We start from the raw sequence: 22,754 nt of genomic DNA on the forward strand, positions 1-22,754 counted from the left end.
CTCCTCCACATGTCCTGATTGCAGTGATTTTGGCTTGGAATACTGAGGCCAGTTTTCCTAGAGAGATGATGCCCCCCCCCCCCCCCCCCCCCCCACCCACCCACCCAACCACCCACCGTCTTGGCTGGACCCCGTATGCCCTGGCCCCAGTGCCATGGTCTGATTTCGACCCATCAGTGAGCCAGACAATGTGTCCTGTATGATGTCGAACTGTTTTTTCCCCACTGCTCCCTGCTTCCAGTTATTATATTGTAAGGCTTGTTGAAACAGTTGGGAGTTGTTATATTGTCGTCCGGCATTTTCCCAACCATTCCTATATCTACCCCACTCACTATTTTATCCCAATGAGATACAGTTTTTACCACTTTTGAGTCTGTATGTACCAGCTGCTGCCTTCATCTTACCCAAAGGTGTAGTGGAGGCATGTCCAGCATGGTTTCCATCCCAGTGGTTGGTGTGTTGCTAATTCCGCCTTTTACGGCAAAGCAGGCCAGTCTCTGCAGCTTAACAAGCCCCTTAGCTGCAACCTGCTCTTCTACCTTCTTCCACTACACTATGTCCCTATATGCGATCCTAGGTTGAACCACTGTGGTGTACATCCAGTGCATACCTCTGGGGCTTAGGCCCCAGATTTTGCCACAAGCTCTTCTGGTACCCACTAGAGTACCTTTCACCTTGGAGCAGATGCTCTTAATGCGAGGGGTCCATGTTAGTTTCACACCTAAGGTTACCCCGAGATATTTCACTGTCCCCTTCACAGGTAGAGTTTCATTGAAGAGCTTTAGATTCCAACTTGAGTGTTGGATTGGATATGCTTCTTCGTGAATTGTACCCAAATTGTCTTCTTAGGATTAATCCTTAGGATTAATCCTTAGATCCTGTATCCTGCACCAATCTTGCACAATGTCCAGTGCACCTTGTGCCATATTCCTGACTGTGTCAGTAAATTTGCCATGTATTACTATGATGTCATCTGCGTATCCTTAGCAAAAGCATTGTCTGGAATTTATTTCCTCAATGAGTTCGTTCCCCACTAGATTCCACAATAAAGGGGACAAAACTCCTCCTTGTGAGAAACTTCTAGTCATATTAATTACCACCTTTCGTGCATCATGGTGGCCTCTACCTTCCTCCCACTAAGCATGGCCCTACATATAATGGTCCATAGGCCATGCACCTCTGCTAGCCTAACCGTGGAATTGAAGGTTGTGTAACTAAAAATCCCCTCAATGTCCAGGAAGATGCAAAGTGCTGTTTCCTGGAAGTGAAGTGCTTTCTCTACCTTCCCAACAAGTTGGTGGAGAGCTGTTTCACATGATTTACCTGGTTGATATGCATATTGGTTTGAATGTAGAGAAGCCCTAGTTATCCTCCTCTCCCCAAAATGTACATAACCAGTTTTTCCAATATTTCAAGAATGGATGAGGGCAGACTGACTGGCCTCATAGCCTTGGCCTTGATATGATCAATTCTTCCTCGCTTTGGAATAAAGACAACATTCACTGCCCTCCAGGAATTGGGAATGATTCATGATGCTAGGCTAACGCTGAGTAACCTGCATAGGGCTCGTACAAAATTCTCTCCTGCTTGTTGCAGGAGAGCTGGAAAGATTCCATCTGGGCCAGGTGACTTGAACGGTTGGTATGTTCCCACCGCCCATTTGATTTTACCGAAATCAGCACACTCCTTGACCAATTCCTAGTCCTCTCTTTGAATGCCTGAGAACCATTGTCTCTCAGGGATTGCATTCTGATCTATGTTATGTGTCAGAGCATATTGAGAGAAGTGAATTTTGAGGAGCAATTCCAGCATCTTTGTATATTCTCCGTCCTCCTTCCTTAATGTAACTCCGGGATTAGTTAGTAATCTAGTGAGGATTTTGTGAAGTCTGTCTTGAGCAGCCGTGCCATCCAGTTCCTCAAAGAATGCATTCCAGGATGCCTCCTTTGCTTGTCTAGTTGCAAAGTTTTATTTGCCAGGGGCCTCACAATATTTTGCCCATTGTTCTTTACAGCTCGCAAGGTTAAACTGTTTTCGTACTTGTGGTCTTTGCATTTCCAAGTTGTTGTTCCACAAAAGCAACTCCTATTTGTGCATTTCTGGTGCTTGAGATAGTGTCCTGGTATGAGGTCACTATGGCAGAGGTTACAGCCTCTGCTACTTCCTCAAACTCTACTGGATTCCTTATCAAGGTTTTAATTTCTGATAAGCTTAAGTCAAGGGCCCTCCTATATACCTCCCAGTTTGTTTTCCTGGGATTCCTATAGGCAGTGGTCTGTCTGATTCCCATTTCAACCTTTAATTTAATATAAATGTGGTCCGTTAAGGATGGCTTTAACACCACATGCCATTGTTTGATGTAGCTGCCCATCATCGTGGAACCGAAGATTATGTCAATTACTTCTTCTCTTCTGCTGTTTCTGAATGTAGGTTCGTCACCCCTATTCAGGACCTCCAAGTTGTTAGACAAGAGAAATTCAAGAAGGTACCTCTACTGTTGCTGTCCTTGCAGCCCCAGACTAGGTTGTGGGCGTTGGCATCACATACAACACCTTGCCGATGGCAAGCTTCTGTCAGTCTCCTCACCTCCAAAGGAGGAGGAGAACTGTCTTTGTGAGGAAGGTATGTTGAGGCCAATACAATTTCCCTCGTCATACCTTCCTCATGTTGGTGCATCGTGGAACAGAAATCCATCATTGGCATGAAAGAAATTCCATTTCTCACATAAATGAATGTTCTAGAGTTTCTTAGATTTCTAGCATAAATCAGCTTATCTCCAGCACCTCAAGCCTCCATCTTGCTGCCATCATTGCTTTTGAGGTCTTCGATTACCCTGACGGCGACCTGCAAGAACTCTGAAAACAATTTCAGTTCTTGCTCTCACCTCGCCTGCAGGGACTTCTCTCCGACCTCCGCCACCAGGTTTCGTCCTTCCCTTACAGCCTTCTGGTTGATTACTCTCCAATCCTCTGTTGAGACTTTTGGGTTCTAGACCATATTTTCTCGAACAGTCTTTGTAGAGACATCCTTAAGGATCTTTGGTACCCACATTGGTACCTTTGTGGTCTTAAGAAGCTCAGCTGCTGTCTTGACCAGCAGCTTTGCATCCTCCCACAGGGATATTATGGGCACCGTGTCCTTGAGCTATTCCACCGTATGCACCGCCTCACAGACAAAAATGAGGGCATTGCGATCTAGATAGACCCATGTGCCGTGCTTTGCGATGGTGGTGTCCCCCAGAGAGGTAGGTTGGTTCTGATTGGTAGTTGGTGCCAAAAAAGTGTTTCTACTGTAGGGAGCGGGAAATGGGGAGAAGGTCTTTAACGGGTCCAACATAACTGAATTTGGGTTTGGGGCAAAAAGAAGCCCTTTGAAAAGGACTGATACTTCTGTGGGACTAAGGCTTTTGGAGAAAAGGTTAATGACTGTGTTTCAGACCTGCCTAGGTTCCGGATTCTGTATGGGAGTCCGAGGGCATTTTTGAGGGTGTGGTAAAAGTAGTAGCCATAGTGGTAACACCTGTTTGCGTCGGATCACCGAAGTTAAGCACTCTTGGGCTGGGCTAGCACTTGGTTGGGTGATTATTCAGTCTGCCTAACGCTGTTGGCAAGTGGGGTGCACTCAGCCCTTGTGAGGCAAACTGAGGAGCTACTTGGTAGAGAAGTAGCAGCTCTGGCCTCTTAGCAACAGATAATCATGAGTTAATAACGAGCATCAAAACCGATTCAGGGATTAGTGAACACAGTGTTGTCATAGAGAGATTAAATATTGTATCCACAAATCCTCAAAAAATAAGCAAAAAATGTACTATTCAAAAAAGCAGATAAAACTTCACTTGACACCTTCCTGAGAGACAACCTCCACTCATTCCAAATTAATAATACAAGTGTAGACCAGATGTGGCTTAAATTCAGAGAAATAGTATCGGCAGCAGTTGAGAGTTTTTTACCAAATAAATTAACAAACGACGGAGCTGATTCTGTTTGGTACACAGAATGGGTTAGAACACTGTTGCAGAAACAACAAAACAAACATGCCAAATTTAAAGAGGCGCAAAATCCCCAAGATTGGCAATCTTTTACAGAAGCTCGAAATTTAACACGGACTTCAATGTGAGATGCTTATAACAGTTTCCACAACGAAACTTTGTCTCGAAACCTGGCAGAAAATCCAGAGAGATTCTGGTCGTATGTGAAGTATGTTAGTGGCTAGGAACAATCAGTGCCTTCTCTGCGCGACAGCAATGGAGGTACTATCGAAGACAGTGCTGCCAGAGCAGAGTTCCTAAACACAGCCTTCTGAAATGCCTTCTCAGAAAAAGATGAAGTAAATATTGCAGAATTCGAATCGAGAAATGCTGCCAACATCAGTAACGTAGAAGTAAATATCCTCCGAGTAGTGAAGCAACTTAAATCACTTAATAAAAGCAAGTCATCTGGTCCAGACTTGTATACCAATTAGGTTCCTCTCGGAGTATGCTGATGCATTAGCTCCATACTTAACAATCATGCACAACTGTTCACTCGATGAAAGATCCGTACCTAAAGATTGGAAAGTTGCACAGGTCATACCAATAGTCAAGAAAAGGTAGTAGCAGTAATCCACTAAATTACAGGCACATATCATTAACGTCGATATGCAGCAGGATTTTAGAACATATATCGTGTTCAAACATTATGAATTACCTCGAAGAAAATGGTCTATTCACACAGTCAACATGAACATCGTTCCTGTGAAACACAACTAGTTCTTTATTCGCATGAAGTGTTGAGTGCTATTGACAAGGGATTTCAGATTGATTCCATATTTCTGGATTTCCGAAAGGTTTTTGACACTATACGACACAAGCGGCTCATAGTGAAATTGCCTGCTTATGGAATATCGTCTCAGTTATGTGACTGGATTTGTGATTTCCTGTCAGAGCTCACAGTTTGTAATAATTGACGGAAAGTCATCGAGTAAAACAGAAGTGATTTCTGGCATTCCGCAAGGTAATGTTGAAGGCCCTTTGCTGTTCCTCATCTATATAAAAGATTTGGGAGACAATCTGAGCAGCCGTCTTAGGTTGTTTGCAGATGATGCTGTCATTTATCGACTAATCAACGCGAGAAGTGGCAGTTAACCCTAAATAACGAAAAGTGTGAGGTCATCCACATGAGTGCTAAAAGGAACTCGTTACATGATAAATCAGTCTAATCTAAAAGCCTTAAATTCAAACAAATACCTAGGTATTACAATTGTGAACAACTTAAATTGGAAGGAACACACAGAAAATGTTGAGGGGAAGGCTAGCCAAAGACTAAGTTTTATTGGCAGGACACTTAGAAAATGTAACAGATCTGCTAAGGAGACTGCCTACACTATGCTTGTCCGTCCTCTTTTAGAATACTGCTGTGCGGTGTGGGATCCTTACCAGATAGGACTGATGGAGTACATCAAAAAAGTGCAAAGAAGGGCAGCACGTTTTGTATTATCGCGAAATTCGGGAGAGTGTGCCACAGAAATGATACAGGATTTGCTCTGGACATCATTAAAAGAAAGGTGTTTTTCATTGCGACAGAATCTTCTCACGAAATTCCAATCACCAACTTCCTCCTCCGAATGCGAAAATAGTTTGTTGACACCAACTTACATAGGGAGGAATAATTACCACAATAAAATAAGGGAAATCAGTGCTCGTACAGAAAGATATAGGTGTTCATTCTTTCTGCGCGCTATACGAGAGTGGAACAATAGAGAATTGTGAAGGTGTTTCAATGAAGGCACTTAAATGTGATTTGCAGAGTATCCATGTAGATGTGAACTGACATATGGCCAGGAGAGCGGTGTGCTGACCACATGGCCCTCCATATGCGCATCCAGTGACACCTGTGCGCTGAGGATGACATGTCGGCCAGTCAGTACCGTTGGCCTTCGTGACCTGTTCGGGTGGAGTTTAGTTTAGTTTTAGGTAAATGTAATAGGTCTGTGAGGCAGGGTTTGCAAGCTATGAGGGGATGTGCGAGAGGCTTAGAGGCTGTTCCAGAGGTGGTGGATACTGGTAGTAGTCCAGGTCAGGAGTAGATGGTGAACAAGTTGTAGAGTTTTTTCTGGTGGCATTGCACATCCAGCTATAGTTCCTGGAAGGCAAGAGTTTCATTGTGATAGAAGGGACAGAGGAATTTGGGACTGCGAGCAGGAGAATTTTAGGGATGGAGAGAAGGTATAGCAAGGAGGCTTGGGCACGATTTACTTGGTTTTGCAGGACTAGGCTGACGAGAGCTAAGGACTGGTGAATCTGAACAGATGGATGTCATTGTGGAAGTAGGGGTTGCAGCCAGGTAAGGGTAATTTGATGGTAAGGCTATTTGGGGAGATTCTGTGGGCCTGGTCGCCATGACCAATTGTATCCTCACCCACAATTACTTCACTTCCCAGGCCACCATACTGTGCTATTCATTGTCTGTCTAGTGGAATCCTTGCTAAGCACCTACAATCCCAAAACCCTCACCTAGTTCAGATTCACTGATGACACCTCTGTGATCTGGATCGAGGATGAGGACATCCTATCCGTATTCTTCCAGAACCTCGACACATTCTCTCCCATTCGTTTCATCTGATCCTCCTCAAGCCGAGAAGCTGTGTTCCTTGACGTTAATCTCCACCTCGGAGATAGCTACATCAGTAACTCCACCCACATCAAACTTAACAACCACCAGCAATCCTTCCATTTTGACAGATAGTACCTATCCCAGACCAAGAAGTCCTTTCAATACATGTAAGTCTGCTGGCTTTCGTGGTCATTGTCACTAAAGTTAAAATCTTCTGAGTTGTTAGGCTGTTTCATATTTCCTCTAAAATAATCAACGTTCGACCTCCCTGCTGGGATCTTCTTTAGAATCTTCCAGGTCCAGTACTGCTAGTATTGGACAACAGAAGATCCTGAAGAAGATCCCAGCAGAGGAGTCAAAGTGTTGATTATTTTAGAGGAAATAGGATGTGGCCTAACAACCCAGAAGATTTTAACTTTCTTTCCTTACAACCTAGCCACCCGTGCCCATCACATCTCTCGTAACAAACAACCCTCCATAAATATACCGAGGGTCTCACTGAGGGCATTGCAGACCGAAATTACCCCAACCTCCTACAGAAATAGACCTCCCGTGTCTTACCTTTCCAGTCACCCGTCATCTCCTAAAGCCCCACCGTGCGGCAACAGAGCAGCAATTCCCCTCGTGACACAGTACTGCCCGAGAATGGAGCAACTGAATCACATTTTCTCGTCATGCCCTGAAACGAGGAATGTCCTACCCACTGTCCTTCACACCCCTCTCACAGAGGTATTCCATCACCCACTGAACCTACACAACATCCTCGTTCATCCGTACTCCACCCCTGCTCCCGACCCCTCGCTTCGTGCCTCGTATCCCTGCAATAGACATAGATGAAGACTTTTCCCATACATCCTCCCACCACCACCACCACCACCACCACCACCACCACCTACTTCAGTCCAGTCACAAGCAGTCAAAGGCAGGGCTACCTGTGAAAACAGTCACGTGATCTACAAGCTGAGCTGCCACCATTGTGCCGCACTGTACACGTGCATGACAGTCGACAAGGTGTCTGTCCGTACGAATGGCCGTTGGCAGACGGTGACCAAAAACACCTGAATCACCCAGTTGCTGAGTACACTGCTTCACAGCCTGCACCACCTGGATCCTTTCTACCGACAACAACTCGTGTGCAGTTGCTCGCAGTCCGGCCTTGGCAACCAGAGACAGTGGTCGTGTGCACGAGTAGTGAGTGAGTGCGTGCGTGCGTGCTTGCGTGCGTGTGATGTCTACTTCAGAATTAAGCATTTTGGCCAAAAACCTACTTGTTTAGCAGTATCTTTGTTGTGCCTGGCTGCAACTCAACTTCTTCACTATATGGTGAGTAGCACTCACTACTTTTCATAATGTTGTCATAGGTAAAGGTTTGTTCATAAATAAATAAGCCAGCATTGTTGCGCCAGTGTGCTCGTGTTCAGTGACGACTAATTGTCGTTAAATATTCTTTTTGATAGTAGTGTCAGCTAACACGTGTGATAGACCACTTTTAAATTAGCACAGTTTTGTATCATCAATTACAATTATGTTTAAATAATTGGCAAAATAGCAGCATATTCTTTAAATAAATACCCAAGTATGACAAGGTAATTATGCTGCATTCAGTTGCTGTTTGTTGTTAGGGATACAGTTTTCTGATAGACTTTTACTTAATGAAAAACATACAATACTTAATAAATTAGATACAGATGAGTAGCTTGCAGGGAGGATAGGGGTGTAGCGCGATGCTGCCATCTGAGATCTCGCTCGTTGAAATCGCGTGAAGTGTTTAAAAATGGTTAAATCTGAGGTTTGTGGTGAAAATGTGTAGTCAGTGTAAAGTATTGATTTCCATAGTTTTTAAGACATTGATGAAAATATTATGGTTGTATTGGATGCCTCATTTTTTTCTGAGATTGCTAATGCGTTCAGATTTGCTTCATTGCATAGCAGTGATTTATTATAGATTTTCTGTTGGCTATCAGAAGCCATATTCCAGACTGTTTCACACACTGCCATTTCCTGTGCATTTCTGGCTACCTACCAGACACTCCCAGACTCTGGCCAAATGGCAATGTTTGCTCCAGTCGGCTCGGTCACACCACACTCGGGGCCCTCAGGCTGCTCACTTTTGTTCGGCAGTGCAATAAATTCACATCACCTCCTCACGAATTTAGGCCGCCGAATAACTTACCTACGTACTGGCTGTCAGTTTGGGCTCTGATGGTGTTACGGAATGGAGTAGTGAAGTGTTTTTCTTGTCAGATTAATGTTTTATGTAGCTGCTGGCTCACTCCTCGTATTACCGTTTAATCTTAAGATGCCTGAAGAGTCTTTTGCAAAATGTTATCTTATCCATTTAGATAATATCCTTACTGTACACTTTTGTAGCATTAATGTTCTTTCCACCTTAGGGGCAGCGACCCACAAAACTGTGCCGTAGGTCGGAACTGAGTGGAAGTATGCTAGAAATCTTGCTTGCAGGTCAACACTGTGAGAGAGCTTCCCAAGTGCAAAGTGGGTAGGACTGGGATTTTCCGTTAACTTGTCTATGTGCAGGTGCCATCTCAGTGGACTCCCAGGTACTTTGCACACAGAGCCTCATCCAGTGTGTCCATTGCTTTCAGCTGTGAATCAGGATCTTTCCACAGAGAGCCTGAATTGCAGGTGCAGGTGGCATCATTGAGCTTAATCACCCAGCATTCACTAGCCAGGGAGTTCTGTAATCTGAAGGCCACTTCAAAACTTGCATACAGAATACTTGCCTCTCCATTAAAGGGCGGGAAATCTTTCTCATAAACCTTATGGCAGTGGTGTGAGCCCACCAGATTCAGTTTGTTTCCAAAACTTGAGAAACCACTATGAGGAAAACTTTTTTCACTTGACAAAACACTTGCCTGCTACTATTGAGAAGAATGGAGATTACCTGAAGGCTTGCTCTGCTTTGTGTAGTTAATTTTTTTTTTTTTAACCACAGTTTTACAGTGTTTACTTAATTTTTGGAATAACCTTCACTTTTCAGACATTCCCCTCTCTCGACTGCTTCCTAGCAGAAGGACCTTCTCCATCTTTTTAATCTCTCGTATTACAACTGATCCCAGCTGGAACCCCCTCAGGGGGCTCAGCATTTAGTTGCTGGGTACGGCGACCCCGGGGTCCCTGAGCTGGGGACTGGGAAGTGCCACCAGTCCTAAATACCGTAAGCTCTGAGCATCTTCAACGACCACCGTAAGGCGTGATGGTGGAACATTGGACAGTACAGAGCCCGGGGATCTTGGCTTAACTGCCTGGGTTGCGAGGATGGTATAAACCTCTGTAAAAAAAAATAAAAAAAACAATCTCAAGGTGTGCTGCGCGCCAAGGAGACATGTGGCTGTTGAGGTAGAACAGTTACTAGCGGGTGACTTCTGGAATGGAGCTTACCATCTGTTCCCTCTACCTTTCTCCGGATGAGGTTGTCCCTCTTGCTGACCTAGCTGTCTTGTTCGCCCAATTCCCCCCACCATTCCTCCTTTTGGGCGACTATAATGCCCACCACCCTTTATGGTGTGGGGCCCAGATCTCGGGCCAGGGTAGGAACGTTGAGGCTCTCTTGGCACAGCAGGACATTTGCCTCCTTAACACTGGTGCTCCCACATATTTTAGCTTGGCTCATGGCACATACTCGGCCATTGACCTCTCTCTTAGTACATCTACATCTACATCTATACTCCGCGAGCCACCTTACGGTGTGTGGCGGAGGGTACTTATTGTACCACTATCTGACCCCCCCTTCCCTGTTCCATTCACGAATTGTGCGTGGGAAGAACGACTGCTTGTAAGTCTCCGTATTTGCTCTAATTTCTCGGATCTTTTCGTTGTGATCATTACGCGAGATATATGTGGGCGGTAGTAATATGTTGCCCATCTCTTCCCGGAATGTGCTCTCTCGTAATTTCGATAATAAACCTCTCCGTATTGCGTAACGCCTTTCTTGAAGTGTCCGCCACTGGAGCTTGTTCAGCATCTCCGTAACGCTCTCGCGCTGACTAAATGTCCCCATGACGAATCGCGCTGCTTTTCGCTGGATCATGTCTATCTCTTCTATTAATCCAACCTGGTAAGGGTCCCATACTGATGAGCAATACTCAAGAATCGGACGAACAAGCGTTTTGTAAGCTACTTCTTTCGTCGATGAGTCACATTTTCTTAGAATTCTTCCTATGAATCTCAACCTGGCGCCTGCTTTTCCCACTATTTGTTTTATGTGATCATTCCACTTCAGATCGCTCCGGATAGTAACTCCTAAGTATTTTACGGTCGTTACCGCTTCCAGTGATTTACCACCTATGGCATAATCGTACTGGAATGGATTTCTGCCCCTATGTATGCGCATTATATTACATTTATCTACGTTTAGGGAAAGCTGCCAGCTGTCGCACCATGCATTAATCCTCTGCAGGTCCTCCTGGAGTACGTCCGAGTCTTCTGATGTTGCTACTTTCTTGTAGACAACCGTGTCATCTGCAAATAGCCTCACGGAGCTACCGATGTTGTCAACTAAGTCATTTATGTATATTGTAAACAATAAAGGTCCTATCACGCTTCCCTGCGGTACTCCCGAAATTACCTCTACATCTGCAGATTTTGAACCGTTAAGAATGACATGTTGTGTTCTTTCTTCTAGGAAATCCTGAATCCAATCACAAACCTGGTCCGATATTCCGTAAGCTCGTATTTTTTTCACTAAACGTAAGTGCGGAACCGTATCAAATGCCTTCCTGAAGTCCAGGAATACGGCATCAATCTGCTCGCCAGTGTCTACGGCACTGTGAATTTCTTGGGCAAATAGGGCGAGCTGAGTTTCACATGATCTCTGTTTGCGGAATCCATGTTGGTTATGATGAAGGAGATTTGTATTATCTAAGAACGTCATAATACGAGAACACAAAACATGTTCCATTATTCTACAACAGATTGACGTAAGCGAAATAGGCCTATAATTATTCGCATCTGATTTATGACCCTTCTTGAAAATGGGAACGACCTGCGCTTTCTTCCAGTCGCTAGGTACTTTACGTTCTTCCAGCGATCTGCGATAAATTGTTGATAGAAAGGGGGCAAGTTCTTTAGCATAATCACTGTAGAATCTTAAGGGTATCTCGTCTGGTCCGGATGCTTTTCCGCTACTAAGTGATAGCAGTTGTTTTTCAATTCCGATATCGTTTATTTCAATATTTTCCATTTTGGCGTCCGTGCGACGGCTGAAGTCAGGGACCGTGTTACGATTTTCCGCAGTGAAACAGTTTCGGAACACTGAATTCAGTATTTCTGCCTTTCTTCGGTCGTCCTCTGTTTCGGTGCCATCGTGGTCAACGAGTGACTGAATAGGGGATTTAGATCCGCTTACCGATTTTACATATGACCAAAACTTTTTAGGGTTCTTGTTTAGATTGTTTGCCAATGTTTTATGTTCGAATTCGTTGAATGCTTCTCTCATTGCTCTCTTTACGCTCTTTTTCGCTTCGTTCAGCTTTTCCTTATCAGCTATGATTCGACTACTCTTAAACCTATGATGAAGCTTTCTTTGTTTCCGTAGTACCTTTCGTACATGATTGTTATACCACGGTGGATCTTTCCCCTCGCTTTGGACCTTAGTCGGTACGAACTTATCTAAGGCGTACTGGACGATGTTTCTGAATTTTTTCCATTTTTGTTCCACATCCTCTTCCTCAGAAATGAACGTTTGATGGTGGTCACTCAGATATTCTGCGATTTGTGCCCTATCACTCTTGTTAAGCAAATATATTTTCCTTCCTTTCTTGGCATTTCTTATTACACTTGTAGTCATTGATGCAACCACTGACTTATGATCACTGACACCCTCTTCTACATTCACGGAGTCGAAAAGGTCCGGTCTATTTGTTGCTATGAGGTCTAAAACGTTAGCTTCATGAGTTGGTTCTCTAACTATCTGCTCGAAGTAATTCTCGGACAAGGCAGTCAGGATAATGTCACAAGAGTCTCTGTCCCTGGCTCCAGTTCTGATTGTGTGACTATCCCATTCTATACCTGGTAGATTGAAGTCTCCCCCTATTACAATAGTATGATCACGAAACTTCTTCACGACGTTCTGCAGGTTCTCTCTGAGGCACTCAACTACTACGGTTGCTGATGCAGGTGGTCTATAGAAGCATCCGACTATCATATCTGACCCACCTTTGATACTTAACTTAACCCAGATTATTTCACATTCGCATTCGCTAATAACTTCACTGGATATTATTGAATTCTTTACTGCTATAAATACTCCTCCACCATTGGCGTTTATCCTATCCTTGCGGTATATATTCCATTCTGTGTCTAGGATTTCGTTACTGTTCACTTCCGGTTTTAACCAACTTTCCGTTCCTAATACTATATGCGCACTATTTCCTTCAATAAGAGATACTAATTCAGGAACCTTGCCCTGGATACTCCTGCAGTTTACCAATATTACGTTAACTTTTCCTGTTTTTGGTCTCTGAGGAAGGGCGTTCTTTATCAACGATGATAATGTCCTCTCTGGTAAGCCGTCAGGTATTTTATCGTTTCGCCCAAGGGGGGGTCCCTCTAACCTAAAAAACCCCCGTGTGCACGCCACACGTACTCTGCTACCCTAGTAGCTGCTTCCGGTGTGTAGTGCACGCCTGACCTGTCTAGGGGGGCCCTACAGTTCTCCACCCAATAACGGAGGTCGATGAATTTGCAACCATTATAGTCGCAGAGTCGTCTGAGCCTCTGGCTTAGACCCTCCACACGGCTCCAAACCAGAGGACCGCGATCGACTCTGGGCACTATGCTGCAGATATTAAGCTCAGCTTGCACTCCGCGTGCGATGCTGGTTGTCTTCACCAAATCAGCCAGCCGCCGGAAGGAACCAAGGATGGCCTCAGAACCCAAGCGGCAGGCGTCATTCGTTCCGACATGTGCTACTATCTGCAGCCGGTCACACCCAGTGCGTTCAATAGCTGCCGGAAGGGCCTCCTCCACATTACGGACGAGACCCCCCGGCAAGCACACCGAGTGCACACTGGCATTCTTCCCCGACCTACCCGCTATTTTCCTGAGGGGCTCCATAACCCGCCTAACGTTGGAGCTCCCTATAACTAATAGGCTCGCCCTCTGTGACTGTCGGGACCTTGCCGGAGAATCGGCCACTGGCCCAACAGGCGAGGCATCCTGTGGTGGCTCGGAAACGATGTCATCACCACTAGGAAGCACCCCGTACCTGTTGGAAAGGGGTAAGGCAGCTGCCACGCGGCCAGATCCCACCTTCGCCTTTCGGCCAGGCACGCGCAAGCCCACCACTGTCCGCCATTCACCCTGGAGTGATGGCTGACCGGTAAGATGCTCACTGCCGGAAGACGCAGCGACATCAGGGGTTCCATGTGATTCCAAGGCCACCGAAGTAGGCATAGGTCTCACCACAGTTGCCCCAACGCCACTACGAGCCGACGCCTGCGCCTCGAGCTCGATGAGCCTAATAGACAAAGCCTCCACCTGCCCCCGAAGAGTGGCCAATTCTCCTTGCGTCCGCTCACAACAACCACAGTCCCTACACATGACTATGTTTACCCTACTCTATACGGTGACAAATTCCCAAGATAATCTTCTGATGAGCTACTCTGATAATCAAGAAACACTCACTGAAATACGAGACGCGAAAACTACTCTAGGTTTTCCCAGAAAAACTATTTAAAAGCTAAGCGCAGCAAATAAGTACAAAAACGCTTTATACAAACAGTACTCGCTGCTGCTGGTGCTCTCGCTCTGGCTGTCACAAGACAACTGCTGATTCAAGTGACTAGTGGCTAACGGCCGCGAAACAAACAAAAGACGGTTTTAGGGCGCTTTCTGTTCTAAACGATCAAGAAAACACTAAGAAATCTAACACGAAAACTACGTAAAGTTTTATCAAGAACTGTTAGTTACTATGCAGAGCAGATAAACACAAATAGAATCCCTTCCTTAGTGGAAGGTCGTAAACAAAATGCAAAATAAACGCTTTATACAAACAGTACTCGCTGCTGCTGGTGCTCTCGCTCTGGCTGTCACAAGCCCAGGTCTTCTTCCATACCTCAGTTGGAGGGTCCATGACGACCTCTGTGGTAGCGACCACTTTCCTATCCTGGTTTCTCTTCTTCAGTCCCAACGCCGAGACCAGCTGCCACGATGGTCTGTTCGTGGAACTGATTGGGCAGCCTACACCTCAGCTACTATGGCCTTTGCTCCGCTTCCTGGTGACATTGATTTGGCAGTGGACGAGGTCACTATGGCCATCGTTTCTGCTGCCGAGGCAACTGCCCCCTGCTCTTCAAGTACCCTAAGGCGTAAGTCAGTCCCTCGGTGGACACCAGAGATTGCAGAAGCTATCCGGGACCGCCGGCGAGCCCTGCAATGACACCGGCATCGTCCTTCCCTAGAGAATTTGGTTGCCTTTAAACGGCTGCGGGCCTGGGCTCGGCGGTTCATCTGGCGGAGTAAACAGGACTGCTGGGAACGATATGTTGCCACCATAAGTTCTCCCCATCTCAGGTGTGGTTGTGGGTTTGGCGCATTTTTGCCTTTTGCCCTCGTGCCTTTCTCTTTGGGGTACACTTTGTACTGACCCAATCGCCATCGCCGAACATCTGGCAGAGTACTTCACTCGTATTTCCACGACAGCAGGCTACAGTGCAGAATTCCACACCATTAAAGTGCAGGCAGAGCGTACACAGTTGTCAATTTCGCATGCACTGTTGGGAATGATACAACGCCCCGTTTAGTGAATGGGAGTTCCAAAGTGCCCTTAAAGCTTGCCCCGATACCTCTCCAGGTCCAGACCGAATTCACAACCAGTTTCTTTGCCATCTCTTGGTGCACTGTCAGTGTGAATTACTAGCCCCGTTTAACCTCATTTGGATGGAGGGCGTTTTCCCAACTCGTTGGCAGAATAGCGTTCCATCCCGGTGCTGAAACCTGGTGCAGATCCGCCAGTGGTTGATAGCTATCGCCCTATCAGCCTTACCAACGTTATGTGCAAACTCCTGGAACGGATGGTGAGTCGGCAGATCCTCGAAGCTCGGTGCCTCCTAGCCAGCAACAGGGGGGCTTCCGTCAGGGCCGCTCAGCGATTGACAATTTGGTCTCACTAGAGTCGGCTATTCGTACAGCTTTTACTGGGCGAGAACATCTTGTTGCTGTTTTCTTTGATCTTCGGAAGGCGTACGATACCACCTGGCACCATCATATCCTTGCTATGCTGCACGAATGGGGCTTACGGGGTCCACTTCCGATTTTTCTATGGAATTTTCTCTCCAATCGCTCCTTTCGGGTTAGAGTTGGCTCTTATTTTAGCTGTGCTCATATTCAGGAGAACAGTGTCCCGCAGGGCTCGGTTCTCAGTCTTCCCCTCTTTTTGGTGGTGATTAATAATCTTGCGGCTGCGGTGGGCTCATCGGTCTGTTCCTCTCTACATACCGATGACTTTTGTCTTTATTACAGTTCCCCAAGCATCAGGGTCGCTGAACGATGGCTGCAGGGAGCTATCCGTAAGGCACATCGATTGTGGTTGTTCAGTGACGTTTGTGCGGTCCCCGGGCCACATCGGCATTCCAGGCAGGAAACAAACGTGTCGATCGGTTGGCTAAGCAGGCCACCACTTCGCCACCCCTGGAGCTTGGTCTCGTGGAAAGAGACCTCAGGTCAGCCCTTCATCGCAAGTTCGCGATGTCTGGAGCTCTGAATGGTCTATCTTGAACACGCCAAATAAGCTCCATATGGTCAAGTCGTCTACGGCCGTATGGAACTCGTCCTTGAGGGGCACGCGTATGGACTCAGTTGTTCCCTGCCGTTCTGAATTAGACATTCAAGTTGTGTTGGTACCTCTATCAACGCTTTCCAGCTGGTGGTTCTTCGTTTGTAGTTGAGTGGTTGACCTTTTACCTGATCCATCAACCACTGTAGTCTGTTTTACTCTAGGCAACTATTTGCTCTGCTCCTTTTAAGTGTCCTCTGTTTTGTGTTACTGCTGTGTTCATTTTAGCTCTGTACCCCTTGGTGTTCCCTCCTTCTGGGTGCAGAGGTTACGCTTTTACTGTATAGGCCTTTTCAAGTATATCTGTTTTTAACTGGGGATTGATGACCTCTATGTTTAGCCCCCATCAAACCCCAAAACCAATCAACCCAGCTGGAACTTGTTTCCCTGTCATCTTAGGATATTCCTAAACTCCTCGAGTTTTCAGTAGACTCACAGAATATCTTAAAATAAAACTTCAAAAGGAACAAAAAGGTTCCACAGAGTGCTGACATTCTGAATATTTCTTTCGCAGAAATACAAGGCGGGTCTGCTTCTGTAGTCAAGATAGCTCCCACACCCTCGTGAGGCAGCTGTGCTGTTCCGTAGATTAAATCCGAAACCACTTTTACACTTTAGAAATGGACATTATGTAACATCGTAATCTGCTGTTTAAATTATTTTCTAATGTGTTAATGGTTCCTTGCATTAACTGCAAAATTTACATATAGATGTAGGGAGAAAAAAATGCAAAGTCTAAAATGTGATATTTATGACATTTACAGAGAGACCATATGGCAAACAGATTTTGTATATTTATGAAATGTGAAGTTAGAACTCGAATATCAGTTGGCCAAAGAGATTTTATGCAACTTTCAAAAATTCTCAAAAAAATCTACTTCGATGTATTTTGACCATCTTTAATACCATAACAAGAGTTTGTTTTTTCGACAGCCCGTGTGGCTCTACGATAGAACGCTTGCCTAATATGTAGGTGGTTCACATTGGATTCCTACCTGTCCTTAAAAATTTAAACAGAGGTATCAATTATGCAAGCATTTCTGTGAAGAGTAAAGTACATAAAGATGAAGGAAAAATTATTATTATTATTATTTTATAATGTCAACAATCTCTGAATGATATGCAATTAGACATAAGCAGATGTGCAGTTTTCATAAAAAAGACATTGAGATGTGTGTTAATTAGCATAGATCTCATAAATTTTGTGTTTAAATGGTGACGGTGCAGTATTGACTCAAAACAGCAATTTCTACTCTCGAACGCTACCTTTTTTCTAACCCCTCTTCATCAGGTGACCACTGTGCCACAGATGTATGCTGCCTGTCTAAAAATTGACCTTATGTTAGGTTATTAAATCTGCTCGAGAAATTTAAAAACTCGATTTTCTCAAGGATTTTTGCACATTGCATCTGATATTCGAGTTTTGAACTTAAAGTACTATAATTACAAAAACATTACAAATATCCCTCGTTAGCCGTGCAGAGGTGGAGAGTGCACTTCAGCCACAAGTGTTAGGCTCCGTGGTAGACTCGGTGCCATTCTAGGAAACCAGCAGCTCGAACTGTCGGCTCCGGCAGTAAGGTGTACACAGCAGTGCTACCCTCTGTGTATATCTGTCAGAGTTGCACTGTACAGCTTCCAATCTCATTAGAAATGTGATGCCCAGAATCCACTGAAATAAGTTATAGTATATCGGCATATACACAGCTACTTGGGTATGGAAAGCCTACTTAAAAAATTTCGAGAATTGGTATTAAGTAAAAGACGTAGAGATATTCTACGGCACCCTCACGTGTTGCTCCTGTAGGGACTGTGGAGACGAGATTAGTTTCGAGATGGCAGTTGAAGAGACATTCGACAGTCGTTATTTCTGCACTCCTGTGTGATTACAGTGGGAAGAAAGTCTAATGTGTGGAACCCTGCTAAGGGCTCTCTGCTATGAACTTCAGTGGTTTACAAAGGATGTAGATGTCACTTAGTAATTTCTGAAGATATAAATTTTGTCCGTAACAGATTAAAGTACGTGACCCAATTTTTTCAGGAGGGGGCTACAGAACTCAGTCCATCCGTTGACTGTGATCTCCATTTGTTTCTACGAATCTGTCAGGGCAGATGTGACAGTGGTACATCATCGGCTGTTTTTCTTTCTGACTCTGGTGTTTTTGGTGGTGTGGATACCGAGACCTCCATACACTTTCCTCTTGTTATTGAGAATAACTGGGATGAGTCATTTGTAGATTGTTCTGTTGTAATATGGGACAGCAATAAAGACTTCTGATAAACTGAACACAGTTGTCAAACTGTCTTGCCTTTGTAGCGCGTAGTATGTAGATTAAACCAGTCACTGTTCTATGTCATGTCTGGTTAATCATTGTAACATAGGCTTTTTTTGTTGTGGCAAGATCTTTTCTCAAAATTTCAATCGCCGATTTTCTCTTCTGCAATCTAGTGTATTCTGCTGGTGGATATTGTGTTCGTGTGTGGTAACAGTGTCCATACAACAGTGATTGATGTACAACTTAATGAAGCTGTGAGAATTATTACTGGTACTGTTAGGTCTACTCCCTTTCAGTGGTTATCTGTCCTAACTGATACTGCTCCGTAAGATCTTAACAGGAAAGCAGCTAAGCTAAACTCCCTCGACAAGATCACTTCTCGTAAGAAATCTTCCTCGTTTGATGACCTAAGAGTTCCACCGACAACTCTGAAATCACAAAAATCACCCAGGGTCAATTCAGAAACTATCAGCTCTTTTGAAATGACCTCCGGCTGGTGACAACGCCAGAACGAATGTCAATTCGATAACTCTCACCCGGTTTGAGATCCGACAAAGGTGGTCCAGGGATGCCAATTGAGACACTAAATCTGGTAGAGGCTGAACCACATTAAGAATGGTCGAGGGAGGTGTGGTTACATCTCGAAGAACTGTGGTCTCCGTTCATCTGCTGACTACGAGTGTAGGAACGAAACATAGAATATAGTGTTAAGGAGTACCAGCTTCGACTATTTTAAAGTAACAGGATTCTACATCGAGTAGCTCTGAGTGCTCTGGACTGGTTGTCATATTTTGATAATTCCATTTGTCGCAGATACTTTTGTGTACTTGCAAAATTAGACAGTAAATGAATAAAGTCCTTTGAATGCGAAAATATTGTGTCAGTTCCTGCCTTTGTTGGGAGGAAGGACAGTTGTGGCAAAATAAGAGAAATGAGAAACCTTCTGAAAAGATTTAGGTGTTTATTTTTTCCACATGGTATTTGACAGGGAAACAGTTGCGGAAGAGTTTGGAAGTGCTTCTGTGAACCATTTGCTGAGTACTTGAGTCTGAATTGTAGTCACATAAATGTAGATGTTTACAAATTAGGCAATCTGTGGCACAGATATATTTTATGTTTAACAGAGCCCCTGACACCGTTCTCGACAGCACGAAAGTCTCGGCCAGTGCCACTGCCGTACCTCCACAGAATCAAATTGAATGAAATCCGATAAAGATATTATCAGATAACGAAATAATTCTCATATGACAGAATAAATACTCTCACCTAGAGAAAATAATGAGGAGCACTATCTATCCACTAAAAATGAGACATAAGCACGTGCCATCCTTAAGACTACACGGACGAGTGCAAAACTTCGACTCGATCCACCGAACCTGTGTCCCTCGTCGACGACCTCCAGTTATCTGCCAATGTAGACCCCCTGTCGTGGGCAGCAGAGGGCCGTTGCAGCCAGACCACTCGTCACCCAAATGCGTACGACCTGCCTCCGCACTGCTCCGATCGTTCGAGAGACTGTGCGGATGAAAGTTTGACGAGTGACTCTTCTTCACACTGACTAATATTGAAACCTAAGCAGGAGCCACAGTTTCACCTCAGAGTGTGGACACTGAGGGTCTCTCCAGAATCGTCGCAGTTTGTCTGACACCTACATTTACTTTAATTTTGAAACTTTAATATTAGTGTCGTACCACATTCTCGGTTTTTGTCGCAGGACTGCAGGCCGTCAGTAAACTCGCAAGTGGTCCCGACGGGAGCTCGCGAATCGGCGGCGGAGAACCGCGACGTGGAGGGCGAGGTGGTGCCCGCGGTAGCACTGCCGTCAGTGGTTCGCGTCACACCGCGGCCGCGGCTGCCCGCCTCCATGCAGGCCAACAAGAACCTCCTGCTGAAGGCAGTCGCAGAGGCCCAGCGCAGTGTCGCTGCGGCAGCAGCAGCTCCGGTCGTCGCGTCTGCCTCCGGCACCGTCCCGTCCGCCGTCTCGACAGTGGCTGCACGGCACAGGGTAGAGGGGCGGCGAGTTGCAGTCCGGCACAGAGTGGGATCTCACCGGGAAGAGGAGGAAGATGAGCGAGAACAGGAGGCAGAGGATAACTACAGGGACGAGGCACTCCAGGTGGGCATCGTTTATTTTGTGTCCTTATGTGTCTGGTTGACCACCTCTGGTTGTGTTTTGATTGTACAGTACTTCTTTTTCTGCATTCACATAGATAACAGCAGTAGTAATAATAATGGTCACGATGATGATGACGACACCGGTGCTCACGGTGCACACAGAATACCGAGTGCGGAGTACTGCGAGACTGAGAAATTTCGGGACACTGTCTCAGAATAACACAGTTAACGATGTAGCTGATGTGGATACGGCCCCACACATTACATCAATGTGTGGCAACACTGCTGTAACAAACTGGCTACGCACCTCTCTTTCATTTGGCTGTGCGTGCCACCGTCTTCGGATGACAAAATGATTCGATGTAAGAACCCTAAAAATAGGCAGGCCCTACGGCTTAGCAGCAGAGGAGCCGGAGGAGAGTTCTGCGACAGAGTGCCGAAGGCTCGTGTGTCCGATCGGACGTCCTCCACTGTGCGGCCTCTGCTGCACTCCTCGTGGTCTGTGGTTCCGTGCCACTGGGCCGCCTGCAGAATCCGACAAGCCTACGGCCGGGATAGTAACCGCAGTCACTCTCACCTGTGAGAATGCCGCTCTACCTACGGCCGGCTGCACCGGCAGCTCTGGTGGGCACCGTGTCGGGGACCTACCTCCCGCTGATGCGCGTGGCCCTCGGAAGTAGCCGCCGCCGTCGCGCTGGTACAGAGGTGCTGCAGGTCGGTGTCAGTCTCCACCTACCAGATGAGGGTGCACACTTGCATTTCCTGTAGTTTGATGGGTAATAGAGAGCTTCTCAAACCCCGTCCATTTTTCAGCACCTGTCATCAGCTCTGGCAGACTCCCGTCTCCCTCATATGCCTATCGAATCCGAAGTGCTCGAGTGGAAGACGGTTACACTGTCCCGACAGACCGAAGTGGCGTTCCCCTGTATATCGACAGTGAACTTTGTAAGCACTCCATTACAAATGTAATATAATTATAATAATAATAATACATAAAACACCTAGAAGACTGTAATATTGACAGAGTATGGGGGCATCTTTGTCTTAAAAGAGGAAGAATGAAAACATAGTCCGAAGATCTGATAGTAACTGACAGGTAAAGTGCCTCAAACGGTAGAGAGTGCAAGTGTCTCAAACGGTAGAGAGTGCGGGTCACATAATATTTGTCTGTCCTGCCCCAGTGAAGGCCAATACCTCGGGAGGCACGATAATGTCTTGCTCGTACCTTCACTTGCAAATAAGTGGAGCTGTAGGAGTACCGGACCACTCCAGTAAGTGGTACAGCCACAGAAGTTCCACCTGACACTGCTCTGTATGATCAACAGTTACATACTGACAGAACAGTAGCAGCTGATAAGACTGTCATCTTACACTTATTTGTCCTCTCAGCATTCAGTCCAAGGTGGAGTCATTTCTAAAGAAATGTTCAGTACATGAAACTTAGGATTGTCATATGGAAAAAAGTTTGTTTCTTAATTATGTGTGAAAAATGTGAAAATCTTCTAATTCTTAAAACACACACACACACACACACACACACACCACTGTACTAGCGCACCCACTGTGATTAACAAAATCATAAAATGTGTTAACCAGTCATTTATTATGGTATTGTGGTTTCTATTTTATGTTCATGAGCATGTGAGCAATGTTTTAGCATAGTATGCTTGTAAAGGTCTTCAGCAGTTGCTTAAACTGAATATTTTTGTGTATGATATAAATGATAAGCATTGCAAGCTACTGCACGAGACACACATTCATTGTGTGCCCCCTTGTAGGATTAACCACCTCTTAGAGAACATTTGTTGGTTAGTTTGAAAATATTTGCTTAAGCTCTGAGACAAATAATGAACATTCTATTTAGTCAATAACATGCCAGCAGTTCTTAACAATTTTAATTTCTTCCTTTATGTGTGCTGTCAACAAAAAATTGGTAATTTTTTGTGAAGGAAATATGCAAAATAAAATGATCAAACA

At 45.3% G+C, this 22,754-nt stretch overlaps 1 protein-coding gene across 3 annotated transcripts in view; it reads left to right on the plus strand.

The window, feature by feature from the left end:
- LOC126424791 (uncharacterized) overlaps window positions 1-22,754 on the plus strand; it is a 147,005-nt gene that overhangs the window by 88,504 nt on the left and 35,747 nt on the right. For all 3 annotated transcript variants that reach the window (XM_050087563.1, XM_050087564.1, XM_050087565.1), the window contains one exon: window positions 20,377-20,778. In XM_050087563.1, coding sequence (XP_049943520.1) covers window positions 20,377-20,778 — 402 coding nt within the window. The remainder of the gene's footprint in view (window positions 1-20,376; window positions 20,779-22,754) is intronic.

Source organism: Schistocerca serialis, chromosome 10, assembly GCF_023864345.2.
Source record: "Schistocerca serialis cubense isolate TAMUIC-IGC-003099 chromosome 10, iqSchSeri2.2, whole genome shotgun sequence".
Lineage (NCBI taxonomy): Eukaryota > Metazoa > Arthropoda > Insecta > Orthoptera > Acrididae > Schistocerca > Schistocerca serialis.